The sequence below is a fragment of the Schistocerca gregaria genome, chromosome 4, assembly GCF_023897955.1.
Source record: "Schistocerca gregaria isolate iqSchGreg1 chromosome 4, iqSchGreg1.2, whole genome shotgun sequence".
NCBI classification, from domain to species: domain Eukaryota; kingdom Metazoa; phylum Arthropoda; class Insecta; order Orthoptera; family Acrididae; genus Schistocerca; species Schistocerca gregaria.
The window spans coordinates 301438949-301458025 of record NC_064923.1 but is presented as its reverse complement, the minus strand read 5'-3'; the positions used below and the strand labels follow the sequence as shown (position 1 = coordinate 301458025).

Here is a 19077-nt window from a genome sequence, read left to right as displayed (position 1 = left end):
AGAATGGGCATGCCTGATTTTGTGATCACATTTGCTTTGTGTTACTTTTCTCTGTAGTCTCCTATATACAAAGTTCAGGTACTGAATTTTATCTTATGCTTCTGTGTGAAGCATCTCATTTATTCATTATCTGGTGTGGCTTCATAGTAACCCATGGAGCAGGATTTCACTTTGTTTTGAATGTTTAGGAGTGTGTTTTGCATATGACAGCTCATTTATTATATCACACCATTGGACATTGTGACTGACCTGATTTAAGTTTCTGTATATTTTTAGACAAGAATTCTTTGGTTGAACAGTTTGTAAAACTCATAAAAATGCACTGTTAGTAAGTGTATGTTGACATGAAAGACAAACAGCTCTGATGCATGTCTCATCCTGTCCTCCAATGAGACCTGCTCTATTGCTGGTACCAGCTGCCTGCACATGAGACAATGTCCTGTGTTCACTGCATTAGACATTCTTCAGCAATAACCAAGGTTAAGGCTATCCAAGGTGTGCATATTGGTAAATAGATACAAGAAATACTTAGGACTATAGTTCCTGTAGTCTCTTCAAAAGGAAACTGAAATAAGCTGTATAAACAAGTTCTAATTTGTTCATAATTAATACAAGCACTTATACCAATCCTAGAACACAAAAACCTTATACTTTGTGTGTGTTAATCAGACACAAGATGTTATTGTACATTATTCCTTTACAGAAAGTATTTATCCCAAATTAGCTTGTAGATATATCCATTTTTAATTGATGTATACACCTGTATTATCAAGAGACTAAAGGCTTCCAGATTTGCAATTTCAAACAAATTCTTAGAATAAGCACCATAAAAAAACACTATAGAATAAAACATGTAGTATAAAACAATTAAAAAATAAAACAATTTTCAACCTTTATACATACCTCGTCATTACCTAAAGTCTAAAATTTTTGTAATGGAATTTGTACATGTATAGCAATGTTCCTTTTGCTGTGAAGACAAGGTAAAAAGAATTTGTACACAAGGCTGAGGTTAAGTCTTGAAGTCTGTGGTGGGCTTAATTTTTGGGAGATCAATCCTCAAATTTTTGCCAGCAGTGTGTACTGTACATTTGTGTGCTTATTAAACTCCATTGTCTGTCATAAAATGTTATATGTGATTCCAGTTTTAAGAAATTTAAATTATAATTGTAGTGGTAGTAAAATGTTATTGTGTTTAGAAATATTGTATGTATTGACAATATTTCCACATAATATAACAAGTAATTATTTACATACACCTCTTTCAATCACCTGAATTGATTCACTACCAGAAATAACTTTAGTTACTTGAGATATCCCATTGTTTCATTCTCAAAAGATTTCAGTGGTCTCAGAATAACTGCTTCCACTTTCATGCTCTGCTTTGGTCCCATTTTTCTATATTTAATTTTACTGTATTCAAGGATCCCTAATTCCTCATGAATTTACACTGTAAAGATTAATATGAAACCAAAAACAGACTAATTTTTAATGTTTTTAACCTGTGCTATAATTTAAGATATTTAAAACTTTGCTTGTCTGATTTCATGAATTTGTAGACAACAAGCATTACTTAAGTGAAAACGTACAGTTTTACAAGGAATTTATGTTTTCTCTCTTTCTCAAAGACACACTGACTATACTTAGAAAACTAAACTTTCGCATTAGTTCACATATGCGAGTTCATCCATAAATAAATATGTATACACACATCTTACATGGAACTTACATGCCAAATATATCAACTTTCATCATATTTGAAAAAAAACATACACAATTACATGCATTAATGTATGATAACACCAATAGTTTCATAAACCTAATAATGCCATTGTGTCTAAAATATATGCCATGTGAGATTCAAGAGCCAAAGAATTTCCATATTAGGCATCTAGGTTTTCTTTATGGATGACCTCACCTCATGTCATGGTATTAATATCATTTTAACTGCTGGAGACCAGTCTACTTGTGAATGTGTTTCTGTTTCAGTTTCCTTCACATTTTAGTATGAAAGGCACACAATTTTAGCAATTGTTCATGTATGTGTATTTGTTCTGCACTAACTGTTAATACCTCCTGTTCTCACCCACTAAAGCCCGTTAGCCATGCTGATGGCTCTACTTCACAGGTAAAGTATAGTTAAGTGAATAATAAATTTGTATATTTTTATTAATTTAGAAATTACTTAAGGTATACAAACTTGGTATAGAAAAATTTGGTATTTCATTCAGTGCTAAAAAAAATACATAGTGTTGTGTCAGACATTGGACCCAAAAAGTCTAGTTAGCAATTTAATAGAACATTCTTTAATTTAGAAACATTTAAACTACAAGTTTAAAGGTGAATAAAGTTAATTACTGTGATCAGTGGTAATGAATCTTCAGAAATATCACATGAAAAAAAAATCAGATACAACATTAGGAAAAATCTATATAATGATAATAAAGGAGTCATGTAACTTTAAGCACACTGTTCATCTCAAGTCAGATTGAAGGTATTAACCAATATTGTAACCTTATGAACATGAGCCTTCATTATGTCAGACTGACATAACTTAGTGTTTGAGATTCTGTTATAAACATAAATTATCTCCTTATACTAGTAATATGGAAAAATTATTTTATTTCTCTGAAAGAACAGAATCATGAGACCTAATTCTATGTATTACAGCTTTCTCATTGAACTTACTGAATAGGCCTCAGTAAATGACAATGAACACTTGTTTTTTCGACATACTCCTTTTCTTGTTCACTGTAATATTAGATTAGGAATCCACCTTTTTATGTGATTGGATCTTATAAGAATTCTACTCTTACATTACCTCATTTGAACTTCCAGTTTCCTTCCAATGAGGAATCAAAAATGGATGTATGTGTTGCAAAACAAATACTACTATGTCAAGCTGCAATGACCAACCAGGTGTTAAGTATTTAACTATCCTACTGAATGCATTAAAGAAAACTGACAGAAAAAATATCTGCTATTTCCTTTACTTTTTTCTACTTCCAGTTGTGATGATCCAAATGGGCACCACTGCCTTATGTATCTGTATCACCCAAAGATTCATGGTATGTCTAGTATTAAACATCATGTCTCTAGAATGCCCATCTACCTCTTTTGCCATCCAAATTATTAATTTTGTTCTAACAATTTGTAGACCAATCTTGGAACAATGAATGTGGAACTCGGGAAATATCATTGGTCAATCAGTAATTTTATGAGTTCTTTGTTGGTAGTTTTGCTGAATGCATAAGGTGTCGAGCTGTGATATCATCCAAACTATTATGATGTATTTCAGGCCAGCCTTACGCCTAGCCAGAACGTTTTAGTTCTCTATGACAAACGAAGTTATTGTCACAGTTACAAAATCTTTCCCTACTGCTGACTTCCACTTTTAGTCAGCACAAATGAGGTAGCTCTCTGGCTTCTTGCCATGAACTCCAATATTGGACATCTATGAGCTCACTGTGGGTTGAGAGTAGAATGACTGTAGAGGCCAGGCAGGGCTGGCTATATTATCACATGGATGAGTGTGCTCAGTGTAGTAACCACAACCAACAGCGGGAACGCCTTGGGCTGCAGATCGGAGCCGCCAGGCGGGGAAGCTGCCTGAGGTGGAGCATGCACCACCGGGTAAACACAGTACGAGTCGGACGACAGATCAACGACAACTGACAACAACCGACCATGACGCAACATGGAAGAGATAAACAACGGAGGCTTGTGGAAACTACAACACCAAACGTAAATCGACTCGGAACCAGAGCCAGGCAAATGTCAACAATGTGCAACAACCAGAATGCAGTACCGCCGAGATAGAAATGAAATCCAGAGCGAGTACCAGACTGACTGGACTAGGGCAGAGAGGGTCCCTATATACAAAATTGGAGGGAGCGGCTATTGGCCGCTGTCTTAGCATTGGTGCCCTCGCTGCGCGAGAGCTGCTGCACGGAATAGCCGCCGCGTAGGCGGAGCCCTATATGGGCTGACCACGTCTATTTGTTCTGCCGTGTGTTCGACTTCCGCGGCGGAAAGTACTAGACTCAGTACACATGATTGGCTGCCACCAGCCAAAATGACAAGTGGATTGCTCATTGGCTGTCCATGGAACATGATGTTATCTGGCAAGTGATAAGCATGCATTGAATGTGTGGAAAGGTAGCTCTATTAGCTACAGTGCCCTCTTAAGGTCACTGTCACTATTGTTCTTGCTGAATGGCTGCACCTTCTGATTAAGCAACCACCGACAGTGTGACGTACAAAAGGATGTTGTCCAGTGAGCTCAAGAGGACATAATATCCCTCTCCCTCATGGAACCAGAAGCGAAGCACTTTAGTGAGGTCTGGAACTGCAGCTGGTGACATCTGTCTAGTGCCCAGTTGTTGGTTGATGTCATAGTAGGTGGCTGCCTCTGGGCAGCCAAACAATGGAACATCCCTTTCTCCTCTGCTGGAAGGTGGGACAATGGCTCCTGGAAGTGAGAATGGTTCTCAAACAGTGACGGACTGAAGGAGATGATGCATGGGCAGATGGGTGGTGGGTGCATTTGGACCAATCTACTCACAACACTGGTGTGACAGTAAACGCTCAGACAGAGTGCTGCACAGAAGGGGGGGGGGGGGGGGGGGGGTTGCTGAGAGGACCAGGATTGTCACAGCAGAAGATTGCAAACCTGGAGGCAAGGTGCAGCCCGTTGAGCTCATGAGACGCTCACAGTGATGATGTGGCCCCAGGAGAAGAGCAAGTAGAAGGCAAGCTGAAGGGAGAAGAGGTGTCCACCCAAAAAAACAGTAGCATTAGGACCCTTTGTCAGGGCTGGTCGCAGATGGAGGTCTTCAAGGTGCCACTGCGGAGGCGTATCCAATCAGCTACATCAGATGAGGGAGATTCCCGCAGTACGAAGTGAGTATTGAGAGCCCAACAAAATGGGCAAGGAAGGCCATCCATCACATAAATTCATTGATGCATCTGGGTGAGGGGGTAGGGGGGATGGGGGGGCATCTGTTGGTTATCCCACCACATGACGTACAGATAGCTAGTGGAAGCATCCAGAATGGCCATCCAGATTGTATCCAAAAGGGCCCCCCTGGAGTGAGAGGGGAGCTAATATCCTGGTGTCAGTGACTCCAGTCCATTCAAGTGACGAGGGCACCATTTGCCACATCTGAGATTTGTACGTGGTCACTTAAATCATAGACACAGAAACTCAGATTCTGGAAAAGATCAAGGTTCCAAAATGTTAGCTGGTGTTCATAAGCATACAACAAGAAACTGTGCCAGCACACTGATTGTACAAGACAATTACCACAAAGGGGCACATTGTGGTTATTGTATGGACATTGGGAGTAACTAATGAAACCAGTGGTGGAGAACCAATAAAAGCATCAGTACTCACATTTGTAATAGATCCAGTATCTGTATGAAAATTTTAAAAAATGTCCATCAACGTCCAAATTCGCAAAATTAAGTGCAACAAGTGAATATTATTTGGAATAAAATTTACATTTTAACAAATAGTTTTATCATTATCTACAGTATGTGTAGCACAACTTACATTAGAACAAGTATTACCATTAGAACTTCATAATTGAATATGAAACAGCCTATTTGTGAGGTTTTCAATATAAGAATCACTTCACCAAGCCTGAGGTGATGAGCCACATTGACACATTGGGTTGCCTAAAACACCAGAAGGATCATTACAGCACAATTTGTGTAAACAAACATAAGCTTCATGAACCTGCAGGTAGAAAAAGAGACATTGTAGGTTTTGAAAGGATGAGATGGCCTGATGTAGTGGATGAATCACTGAGTGCAAGATAACAGGCAGTGACAGGTGACGACGGCATGTGGCAAGTCCTTGTTCCATGGTGTAGCCCAAGGCTATGGTGGTGAGTGACCGTCAGATGAAGTGGGGTCCAGGTTCTGAGGCATAGCCTAGCGTGTAGCTGGTGGATGACCTACAGGAAAGGTGTGGCATAACGCCAAGGTGGCTGGCACTGATGATCTGGCTGATGACAGTTGTTAATAGCAGGACACTAAAAAGTCATCTGAAACACCTCAGAATCATTGCATTGAAATGTCTGTGCAGGGCTTTGAGCTTGTTCAAAAGCATGCACCTTGGATAAACAGTTAGTTAATGAGGAGTTACACAAGTGAATGAGGTTGTTCCAAAACCATGAGTCTGGGGTACAAACAAGTAAAATGTCTTTGACTCCGGAACCTGCACAAGACTTGGCGCAGTTCATATTTCCACATATAAACTGACAATCATGGGTTAGGCCTTGCACGGAGGTAATCTCTTATATGAATGAAAAACTTTATGGATTGCTGCAGCCACAGGAAGGTTTTCCTGAAAATATGTGTTTGGATGTTGCATTATGTCTGTATAACTGCATTGATTCTGTTGCTTATCTGGAAAAAGTCACTTTACAAGTTGAAACACAGGAGCAGCTGCAGTTGACAAGAAAAATGCATGCTTTGCTACATCACCATGAAGTCCATAAGCAGAAGATGTCAATCCAAGCAGTCCACATGCCCCACTCCAGGTTGAATGGGGAAGCGTTGAGGTGGACACTGAACGTCATTGCTGCAGTTGTGCTGCAACTCGTCCTTTAGGTGGTGCAGCAGTTGACCCTGAGCAGCTTACAACTTGTCCAGCTTGGTCTGCAGGAACTGGGTCACAGTAAACATGGGAACAGAGAAGTCCATTGATTTCAGCATTCGGAATAATACACAGATGATAAGGATCCATGGCATGGAACACAAAACTAGTGCCCAACAAGGAGTAAATTACTGTCATGTAGATGGCCACAGATCAATGTAATGCACTGGAAAAGAGTCAACTAAAATGTTCACTATCTGAGCAATGCAGGAGAAGCACAAGTTTCATACCACAATACCGAAGAGTTGCAAAATGTGTAGGTTTCAAATCAAAATTGGCTGCAATACTGTTATGATGTGTTTATCTGTCCAGTAGCTCATCACTACAATACAACTGCACCAGTGTAGTGTTGGAGAAAACTACACAAATAAACAGTCCTTTTTTATTTATTTATTTAGATGTGGAGCCCTCCCATGCCCACACCGGCATGATGACCAACTCAAAAGGTCTACTGCCTCTGCATCAGGTTTAGTTTCCACTAGAGTGAGTTGTCGCAGGATGTGGGTACTGTGATTTTTGCGTACGTCTGGTTAAGGTTAACCATTAATACGCACTCATCTGGAGATAGATTGGGTCGAAGTCGAACTAAGGGTAGCAGTTTGAAGGGCAGAGGAAAAAAAGGGCCAAGGCAAGAGCCAAGTCGAAAAAAACCTCTGCAATAATTAGTTTGGGTGGTAAGAGCAGTAGCGGATGTCTTGCTGCCTGCGATAGGTCATGCAACGGTAGGCTTTGTTAGTAGTGGGTATTATGCGTGTCAATACCTTTGACATTGTGCGGTGCTGTTGCTCAGTGGCTGTCACTGGGTGCTGGTGTTGAACTCTTGATCAGCATCAGCAACCTGCAACAGTTAGGTTTATCATTGTTTTGCGTCCGGTAGGTCATATATCAGATGCACAGTGTAGGGTGATGTTGGCGATTTGTTTGTGCATCATTGGGCGAGCTCGTCAGTTTCCCTGCTGTGGCCTGTTGGTCAGCTCTAATAGCAGCTGGTAGTCTCCAGTCAACGTTGCTGATATGCAGGAGCTTGCTGACGTTTGTTGCTTCTTGGTGTATGTTGGCTTGCCATAGGTGGTAATGCCCTAGCTAGTAGTTTCAGGGCGGCATTCATTGCGACGATCCATGGTGCGTGTGCAGTATGGAGCATTGCTAATGATTCAAAGCACTTCGTTCTATATGATCTGCAGGTGGCACAGTTGTGTAGGAGCTGCATATCCCCAGATGGGAGCTGCATACGGCATCAGAGGTCTAATCAGTGTCATGTATGTGTCCTCAACACCCTCCTATTTAGTGTGCTTCCCCTGTTGACCATTGGGTAGAGTTGTTTGAGCCTCACATGTGCTCTTTTGGCAATGTATTCGATGTGGTCCCCCCCAAGTATGTTTCTGGTCCAGCCAGACACCGAGATATCTGATTTTCTCTTGGAAATGTATTGGGTGTGTGTGTTATCTGTTACTGTGTTGATGTTTGTGCAGTAGTTTCGGTCTACATGTAAACAGAACTGCTACTCACTTGTTGATGTTTACTTTAATATGCCATCATTCCAACCAAGGCTCGGCAGTTCTGAGTGCCATCTGTATTCCTGAATTAATGTTCGATGGTTTACAATCTTGTGCAAGGATGGCTGTGTCATCCAAATAGATGGCCAACATCATGTTTTGTGTTACTGGGAAGTCGTTAATGTACAGGTTGAACAAGATGGACCCTAGAATGTTTCCCAGGGGTACTCCAGATTGTATACCATGTTGTGTTGATTGTTTGTCCTGCACGTCAGTGTTGAAACATCTGTTCATGAGATATGAGTGTATGAGACATACGAGTCCGTTCGGGAAACAAGCTTTGCTTAGTTTGCGTATAAGGTTGTTGTGCCAGAGAGGGTTGAAAGCTTTTTCAATGTTCAGGAACATGGCCCCTGTGGCTTTGTTCATTTTGTAGCTGTGTGTTATATATTTGACTATGTGGAGGGGTTGTTGTGTTGTTGAGTGGTGATCCCTAAAGCTGAACTGCTCCAGTCTTAATGTGTCATTGGCGATGCAGTGCCTAGTGATGCATTTTAATATTACCTTCTCAACAATCTTGCTGAGTGAGCACAGTAGACTGATGGGTCGGTAATTTTGTGGGAGGGAGTGGTCTTTCCCTGGCTTCCTGAGCATCAGGACCTTGGTCGCCTTCCAAAAGTCAGGGAAGTGTTGGTGTTTTAGAATGGCATTCATTATGTGTGTAAGGTATCCTGCGGCTCTATATTTGAACTCCTGGAGGACGCAGTTTTGAATGCCATCATGCCCAGGGGCTTTCCTGTCCAGGTACCATTACTTATTTATTAGAACACTCAAACAGAACATAGAACCCTGGTATAGGCTGAACACAAATATCTCTTCCTGGAAGAGGTAGCTTCCAATAACAAAGGCTGCATTCTGACGTATAGTGCAAGTCTGATTGCTCCTCTTGCAAGATTATATATACCACTTTATATTCTGAGATGGCTTTGAAGACATCCACTGTACTGGCAGTGGTACCACTGACTGATGACTGTCACAGGAGGTAGCTCAGTGGCTTCTTGGTGTGGACTCCAAGTGTGGACTTCTGTGAACTCACAGTCCTCACTGTGGGTAGAGTGTAGACTGAATGTAGAGTCCCAGCAGTGCTGGTTATATTAACATGAGAACACTCTGTCTGCATGATAGGCTGCCACTGGCACAGAGGAGAGGCTGCTTGCTCATTGGCTCTCTGCTCAATGTGATGTTATCCAGTGAGTGACTGGTCTCCACAGAATGCACAGCAGTGTAGTTCTGTTGGCCGCAGTTCCCTTTCAAGGCAGTCATCACTATCAGTTGTGCTGTACGATAGCACTTGCTGAGTATGCAATTGGTGACACCACACTGCACAAAGGGATATTGCCAGGCAAGTGCTGGAGTGTGTAATACAAATGTTTAAGAACCAGTATTAAGTGAATAATCTAGTCATACTCTACACCCCCTGCATATTGCTCCCATAGGGATGCTGAGGACAAGATTAGTTTAATTACAGCATGCATAGAAGCAATTAAACAGTTATTCTTTCCAAACACCATACACAAGAGGAATGAAAGGAACCATAATATATGGCACAATGGGAAGAATAATCTGCCATGCACTTCATAGTGGTTTGGAGAACATGCATGTAGATGTAGACACCTACTCTCCTTGTTACAAACTTTCTTCTTTATCTTGTATATCTGTCACTTTATCTGTTTTCACAATCCATTTAGTCTTTAAGTAATTCTTCATACTATCACCTACCTTCTTCTCTCTTTGTGTTTGTGTACACCTAACTTATCTTCTGTTTCCAGTATTTGTCTGGTCACTTTCCTACATGTCAATTTAGAATTAAGCTAACTCATACAATTTTTACTTCCAAGTTACACCACATATCATGTGTGCCTTTTTTAGTGGGGATTTTAAATGATTTGTTCTTCAGAGCTGTATGTTTATGTTTGGTATTAATTTTCTTTCATATTTGGCTGAAATGAAATTACCCCTATTATTTTGTTTCTGCTATTTTACTCCCATTATTTCAGTTTCAGACTTTTCTGGTCATGTGTTTCAAATTGGAAATTTAACACAATTATTCAGTGACAGGCTGATTTGGTAAATTATGCAAAAGTGCTCTGTCCATAAGTGAAATTTTGTGTGTATTCTTTCTTTTAATTGTGAAAGATTTATCACCACTGTTCATAATTTGTAGGGCATTAGTGAATGTTATTGCAGTTTGCAGTTGGGTCCAAACACTGAACATATTACATTTATATAATTGCTTCTGAACTGTGAAGCATGACTTTTAAAGACATATTATCATGTGAGTAAGAATTTGATTATCAGGCAATGAAAAGGCAATCTGAAACAGAAAAATGTGAAAGTAATTGAAAAAAAAAAACAGGTAAATCTTATTTGACTTTGATTTGTGATCAAAGAGGCTATTTTTTCTGCATCTATTACTTTCACTTAAATGGTTATAGTACCTGCATCTCAAATAATGACTAAAGTCAAAGGCACTGATCGGTACCATTGCTCACCACTTTTAAAATGGGGAAACCTTCCTCAGTGTGTAAGTAAAAAATATTCTCCATTTGGCTCTTTAAATTGGTTTCCTGTATAAATCTATCATTAAATTTGTCTTATGTGTGACAGCTGCACCCTCAAAGAGAATGATTTTTTCTTATGGGAATGGTTTTCCTTAGAATAGTTCAAACTGCTTAAAGCTCAGTTGCCATTAAGTGTTAGTATGACTATGAAGAAAATATTTTATGCCAGAAATGAACTGGAAAATGATTTTAATTGGTACAGCCCATGTAATGGGGAATGGTGACATATTGTTTCTTTTTTCATTGGCTTCCTACTAAAATGATAAGTTGCATTTACAGTGCTTGATCAGACAATGGAAAATTGAGGATGGAATAATGACAATATTATGAAAAAGGTAGTGGCTACTCGCATATAGCGGAGATGCTGTTTCGCAGATAGTCACAACAAAAAGGCTGCTGATAAAAGCATCTAGCCAAACAGGCCTTCCTCAGAATTAGACAACATACAGGGTGGTGCACGAAATGTGTTACCAATTGTTTCTTTCACAATTTATGACGCACATTAGATATCCCACTGGGATCTCTACAGCAGTACCAGCAGAGCTTGGAAAAACAAATGAGTTACAAAATGACGTGTAATTCATGTTACTGCCGCTAGGAGACTACTAAGCAGCAATGGCTGACAATGGAAGACTGACGACACAGCAACAATCGGCAATTGTGTTAATTTTTCATGAAACGAAAAGCCTTGTTGTGACTCAGAGGCGTTTTTGACAATTTGTACAGGAAGGAACAGTATTGGAAGTGAAGCGACCTCGGCCTAAGCCTGTTTGTTCGCTGGCGAATATTGAAGCGGTACGAGTTGCTGTACAGAGAAGTCCCGGGAAATCATGTAAAAAAGGCAGCAGTGCAACTGGGAATATCCAGATACTCCATTCAACACATTCTTAAAAGTGACCTTCATATGTACGCATACTAGATGACCTGTGTACAGAAGCTCACTGAAGAACACAAGCAGCAGAGACTACTGTTTGCTCAGTAGGCGGAGGATAGGGAAGAAACTCTCAACAACGTTTCGTTTTCAAACGAGGCACATTTTCATTTAGATGGTGTGGTTAACAAACAAAATGTACACTTTCGGGCCACTGAAATCTCACATGTGTTTCATGAACGACAACATTATGGGCAGCAATTTCCAGTCACGGACTTATTGGACTCTTTTTCTTTGAAGAAACTGTGAACAGCGAGCATTATTTGAGCATGCTTTGCAATTACTTCATTCCATAGCTTCTTGCTACTGCCTTGCCCTTCAACATGCAGTGCAAGATGGAGCAAGGCTACATACTGCAAACACTGTGTTGGAGTTTTTACATTAGCATTTCGACATGCGGATCATTTCACTCAGGTTTCCATGTTGCTTCAGTGATGGACAAAATTGGCCCCCCAATAGTCCAGACCTCAATTCATGTGACTTTTTTCTTTGGGGGTACCTAAAGGAAAAAATTTTCCCTAAATGTCCACATGATATAATGGAGCTCAGAAGACTTATTCTTCAAGCTTGCAGTGAAATTACGGAAGACTTGTGCCGTAGGGTAATCATTAACAACTTCAGTGTTTCTTTGAAGGAAGTCAGGAAACGAAATGGTGGACATATTGAGCATGTGCTGAGTTAGAACAAATCTCCTTCGATGGCTCTTCATTGTAGTATATGTTCCTTGATGTATGGATGGATATGCGTGTGTGTGTGTGTGTGCGAGCATATACCTATCCTTTTTTCCCCCTAAGGTAAGTCTTTCCGCTCCCGGGATTGGAATGACTCCTTACCCTCGCCCTTAAAACCGACATCCTTTCATCTTTCCTTTTCCTTCCCTCTTTCCTGACGAAGCAGCCGCCGGTTGCGAAAGCTCAAATTCTGTGTGTGTGTTTGTGTTTTATTCATTTGCCTATCTACTGGCGCTTTCCCACTTGGTAAGTCTTGGAATCTTTGTTTTTAATATATTTTTCCCATGTGGAAGTTTCTTTCTATTTTATTTACATCATCATTCCTTTCAGATTGTATTGACAACAAAGTTTATATTCAAAAACAAAATGGTAACACATTTCGTGCACCACCCTGTACACACTAATTCTGATGAAGGCCTGTTTGGTCAAAAACTTTGTTCAATGCAAATTCAACTCACACATACGCTGTATATGTGAGTTGCATTTGTGCATGTGTGTGTGTGTGTGTGTGTGTGTGTGTGTGTGTGTGTGTGTGTGTGTGTGTTGTCAAGCTTTGTCTGACATCCTTTTTGTTGTGCCCATCTGTGACTCAGCATCTGTGCTGTATGGCGAGTAGCAATTGTCTTTTTCATAATTTTGTCATTTACTGGTTTAATGCTAAGATGAACAGTGATTTTTAAAACTAAGGACTACACACACCCTACTGAAAATTTACAGAACAGAAACCTGAGTATCTCAAAAAGAATAATATTAACTCAATTGCAGCAGAAAGAAATATCTCATTAGTGACTGAGAAACATTTTATCTTGAAGAAAGATATCTAGATTGTTCAAACCAACAAACTCTTCCATTTTTTAGTGTGACAAGATGGCTGTATTGTCTCAGGTATAGGTCAGATATACCACCCCTCAACAAGTGACACTAATTTGTTATTCTGAGATGTGAATAGTATAGGCAGTTGTATTAATGCTTTATGTTAGGAATGTTAACATTTTGTGACGCAGGAAGTTAGATAAATAGATTTTGTTTGATGGTTATTTCACATGGCCAATTTTTGTGAAACCTGTTTGCAAGAAAAGATTTAGTAAGGAGAAAATACATTACATGTAGGACCAGCCTGCAGATGATGAATGAGTACAAAATTAAGGGAGATCTTGCAAGTTACTAACAAGATTTTTAACTATCCCTTCTTATTTGCAGTATGGTTTAACCATTACCTAAGTTAATAATGTATAATCTTTGATGGGAGTAGTTTTATTGATTTAATCAGACCGCCTTTGTTATGTTACTGAAAAATTGCTAGCTAGAAATTGCAAAAGATGATAATGCTATGCAGAAATATATTTAAAAAATAGGTAATCACTATGCCAGTGTTTGGAACAAAGACCAGAATAATGACAGTTTATAATGTCACTGTGAAGAGCAATGGGTGCTTCATTATCAGAGAGTATATGAACTTTAAGGAATCACATAGTGACATGCCCATTTATTTATTTTCCTTTTCCTACAGGTGTTAAATGTTGTGTATTGGTCTTGGTTTTAAAATGTAACTGATGCACTGCAGAAAGAAAAGAATAGCGCTGTACATGTCTACCTTCATATAAATTAGCTTTAAATAAACATATCTGTGTCACATATTCTTACCTTTTCCGTCACTCTTAACTACTTGTATGGCAGCCATCATGTGTCATAAATGACTTCATTATTAGTGTCACCCATAAAGTAGCAACCTAACACCTAACTAGCAGTGAGGAAGCCTTTTGAAAAGAACCTGCCCCCAGCACTCAGTTCTGGCAATGCAATTTTGTACATGTTGATGTGCATGGAAATGGTTGTGGCTTAGCTTACTTGCCTTAGATAAACTTCATTTACAGTAAACTGTACATGAAGAATATACTGTCAAGTATTATGAAAGAATTCACTAATGCTGCATAATTAAGTGTAGCATCTCTTCTCACTTGATAGGCTTAATTTATTTAAGCCACAAATAATCTATCATTTTTTTCACACTCTTTAAATGTTGTTTAGATATACAATTGTTAGTTCCTTGCAATTGCAATGCAAACTGGTTAAAAAATATGTAATCGTGATAGTTTGCTGTATCATCGTGATGTTTTTTTCTGCACGTACAGATTAAAGTTAAGGCTATTTTGGGGGAGAAATGTTTCATCCCGTTAGAGCCTAACAGGTTTTTGTGCAGATGCATTTGTGTACATCTGTAGCTAAAATAAACTGTTAAATCTGCGTATGTGTGTGAATTCTAAGGGACAAAACTGCTAAGGTCATCAGTCTGTTGAATCTGCATTCTGTGATGTAATGGTATGTGAGAAGCAGGCATAACATGGCAAGCTAAGAGCCAGAGAAACACGAAAGCACAGCGAATATTAAACCACAACAAATCCATGCAGTATGTAATGTTAAGCAAGTTATTTTTGTTTTATATAGTTTGTCTCATTAGAAGTTTCAATGATGTTACATCATCTCATAACTTATTTCCCATTGTGTTTTCTGTATAAAGCAACTTCATGGGCTGAATCTATTTTAAAGAGTGGAGAGATCTGGGAAAGTTTCAGTTTCTTTGTGAACTTAAATATGAGTGTACTGTACCTTCTTATCATCACTTATGAGTGACATAATTCTTACAAAATGTTTCAGATTGTCTTTTCAATTTCATTCACGTTTCTTGCAGACACTAAAATGTGTTTTATATGCCATTTCCATGTTAATTGGTTTTTTTTCACTGACACTTGGATAGCAAATAGCGATCAACCATATTTTTGACCATAGTGCTGCAAAAGAATTATTATTTAAAGAAGTTCAGTGTTTAATATGGTTTTTCATAAAATTTCACCATGTATATTGTAGTATCCACTAAAAATTAAAATTCTATGCACTCTGGATGCAGTAAGTATTATGTTCATTACTGAAAAGCATTTTGTAGTTTCTTGTTATTTGAAAGTGTGGTTATGCTCTTGTTATATAATGCAATGTATGAGTAGTTTCCACTATGCATTATTTTGCTTTTCACCAACAAACCATATTCCTTTCTCAGAAAGAAATGCTAATTTTTAATATTTCTAATTTTTTTCAATGACTTAATTAATGTATTTCTTATATTATTTGTAGCTACCATTGCCAAGCTTATACCACAAAGTATACAAATGTGTTTTACATAAAAATTAATGTGTAGAGGAGTGTGTAGATACATGTAACATATTTCTCAATGAAGTAAAATACAAATGATAAAATCTGTACCAAATTTTTTGAGGTACTGATACACTATTCAAATGATATTCCTAGCTCCATCTGACCTGCGATCTATCAGCCTGTTGCATTCTGGAAAATGAATTACAGTAACAAATCCACGGTAGTGCATTTGTGAGGCTATAAATCTTCACTTACTACTTTGTGACTGTGACCAGGCTGAAAATGTTTTGGCCATCAGGTTTGCAGAGCAGAAAACAATATTTCTGGCCAGAAAGAAACTTACTAACAGGTATTTTCTTTTGATATTTCCTGTATCTAGAAGGAGAGCTGTCATTTATCAAATATGTTTTAACATTAATACATTTCACATCTTTACAGGTCTTCCAGCAGGCTGGGGCCTACAAAAGAATCTCTTAAGCCTTTATTGTATGTTTATATTTTTCCTTTTTTTAGGTATGAAATTTAGTTTATGAAGTCCATTTTGATTTAGGCAGAAATATTGGTTATCAGTACTGACTGCAGAAAGAAGTCATTTATGATTGTGTTTTAAATCATTGTGACTACCGTGTGTGAAAAATGTATGTAAAATATTATAGATATTGCATGCTACAAGAAAAAGCACATAAAATAGTATTGAATATGTGTACATGTCCTTGAAGGGGGGGGGGGGGGGGGGGGTTGTGAAAATCGTGGTTAATTTGTACATATAAGGGATGATAAGCAGTTGTATTTCAAGTTTGATACACTTCAGTTAACCTGTAAATTGCTTTCCTTCTTTCCTCCATCAGATTACGAAAGAAAATTCTATAGTTCAAATTCTGTGGACCATGTCCCCTTCTTCTTCTTCTTCTCTCCGCCCCCCCCCCCCCCCCCCCGGCCCCCGTCTTTCCCCTCCCCCTCCTTCATCCCCTTTCCCTTCCCCCCTCTCATCCACCTCCTCTTTTCATATTAGCATGATTCTGCTAACTATGAGCAAAGCTTTCATTAAATAATAAAGTATTCTATACATCATTTGTGTCTGGAGTTATTGTTTTTATCTGATTTCTTATACACTCATGGTCAGGTGGATTAAATAGACCTACACTGTAGCATTCACCATCCTCTTTTTCCCTTCATAATAACAGCAGTTGCCAGTCATAGAATCCACAAGACACTGGAAGTGTTTGGGTACCATTCTGATCCATGAATGTTCAACTGCTTTCAGTAAGTCACAGAGATTGTTCAGTGTACAAATTTCTTATTATGTTAATTGAAAGTTGGGAGGGGAAGGGGAGAAAAGAAAGGGATAGAACTTTTGCTGTCTGCCGCATCAAGACTTAATGCGGAATCAGTGGTGCCAGGTGAAAATGTGTGTCAGACTGGGATTCGAACTTTGGATCCCCTGTTTACTAGACAATCATGTTAACCACTGTGGGATCTGGGCACAGTGTTTATCACAATTGCTCTGACTATTTTGGCATGCCTCTCAGCTGACCCACATTCCCACCTAGCACCACCTATCTGCAGTCCCCTTCCACTTTCTCCATGCTCGCTACTTTGACATTGCCACAGGAGGTTGGACATACTTATGCAAGTCCAAAAAACAGACGCCATGCATTAATATAATTGATTCACATATGTGGGGAATGAACCCACTACCTTTAGTCCAGATATGCAACTATGTTGGACCTCCTGTGGAAGTCTCAAAATAGCAAGCTTGGAGGACACGGATGATGACTGTGGATAGATGGCCCCCAGTGGGAATGTGGGTTGGCTGAGAGGCATGCCAAGCTAGTTTCTGCAATTGTGATAAACACTGTGTTAAAGTGGTGCAGTTGTTAATGTAACTGCCTAGTAAGCAGCAGATCCCAGTTTGAATACTGGACCTGCACACATTTTTGTTTGTCATCACATATTCTTCAATTTACATAATATGTATCACAGCTGCAGATTCCACGTGGTGCCTGTTCTTTCGGACATGTACGAAAGAACAGACACTGTGCTTCCATATAGTTACACATTTCACTCAATAGTGTGCCAGATGTTGTCAATGGGATTGAAGTCAGGTGAAAGCCTAATGAGCCCTCTTATGCTTATCAAGAGATCCTTAAACCATTGGGACACAATTTGGGATTGATGGCATTGTGCATTGTCTTGCAGAAGATAAGCCACTTGTTAGGGTACTGTTGGCAAAGAAATGAATGCATGTTATTGGACAGTAGATTCCCATATCATTCACCCCATTTAGAGATGATGGAAGCTATATCAGGAACTCGAGTTCAACCAACGCAAACATCCCACACATGAAAAGATCTCCACTATCTACTTAAACGTTGCATATTGGCAAGTGGAAGACATTATCTCATGTAGCTTCAGTGTATGTTTGTCCTGCCCCATCAGAATGTACAAATGTGTACTGAAACTCATTTGTCCAATAACATTTCCTCATGTTTACTTCAGGACTTGGTGGAGAGAGATCCACATGCAGTGGTCATTTGTGTAGTTTATAGCAAGGAGATGGTTTTAGATGGTATGACTGCTGAGCTGTTATTCCAGCAGTGAAATAGTGAGTGAATTGATACATTGTAGTTTATCTGATCACTGCTACAAATCAAAATAGCCAACAGAAAGTTCTGTCATCTGCGTGTTTCTAAGTGCAGGTGACACCGGCAGTGACAATATTCCCAGAATCGAGGCATTAGTAATACACCTTTCACATGGTGGCATGTGGAAAGTCCAGTGACTGCATGACCCACATGCATCAGGCATCCACAATCTGACTGTGATCAAATTTGCTGATAAAGCATGTAACGTACACTGTGCAATTGACTGTCATTCCAACATCCAATATAAGGTCTGCTGACATCATAGTCATGAAACATGTCAAACTATTCTGTTTGCTGTGCTGACAGGAGGCCTCTCTTCAAAAATTATTTTCTCAGCTGCTCATCAGTGTACACAATGAGTAAGCATATAAAAAAATTGAGGTTGTACTAAAGCTGCAGATAAGTAAATAAATATGGCAAAGATTAATGTAAATGAATTAGTAGTCTTTCAAACCTAGCAACTGTTTCTTTGAAATGTCTTAAGAATGGTATCAGAATATAACATATCATTAAAATGGCATGCAATATGCAGAGAGCATCAGTGGAGAAGAATTGCATCAATATATCCCACGTAAGCAATAGGTGAAGATAAGGACCATTCTTCAGACTTCCTTTAACATATTCTTATGAGTTACCATTTTAACAGAACAGCTACATTGTATTTTGTATAGTGCTTTATTTCAACAATTTTTAAATATAGCTGTGGTGGCAGCAGTGACTGACAAATAGAAAGCAAACTTTATTTCAATATAAATTGATAAGGATGAGTCTTCTGTTCCTCACTGCAGCTAATTAACTTGAAAATTCATCCTTATTCTGCATTCTACCTCCCCATTCCTATG

General features: G+C 39.0%; 1 protein-coding gene across 4 annotated transcripts in view; it reads left to right on the top strand.

The window, feature by feature from the left end:
* Positions 1 to 19077, top strand: part of LOC126365875 (voltage-dependent calcium channel subunit alpha-2/delta-3) — an 859858-nt gene that overhangs the window by 737430 nt on the left and 103351 nt on the right. For 2 of the 4 annotated variants that reach the window (XM_050008566.1, XM_050008565.1), the window contains one exon: positions 2096 to 2128. The exons of the other annotated variants lie outside the window; for them this stretch is intronic. In XM_050008566.1, the coding sequence (XP_049864523.1) occupies positions 2096 to 2128 (33 nt within the window). The remainder of the gene's footprint in view (positions 1 to 2095; positions 2129 to 19077) is intronic. 4 annotated transcript variants of the gene reach the window in all.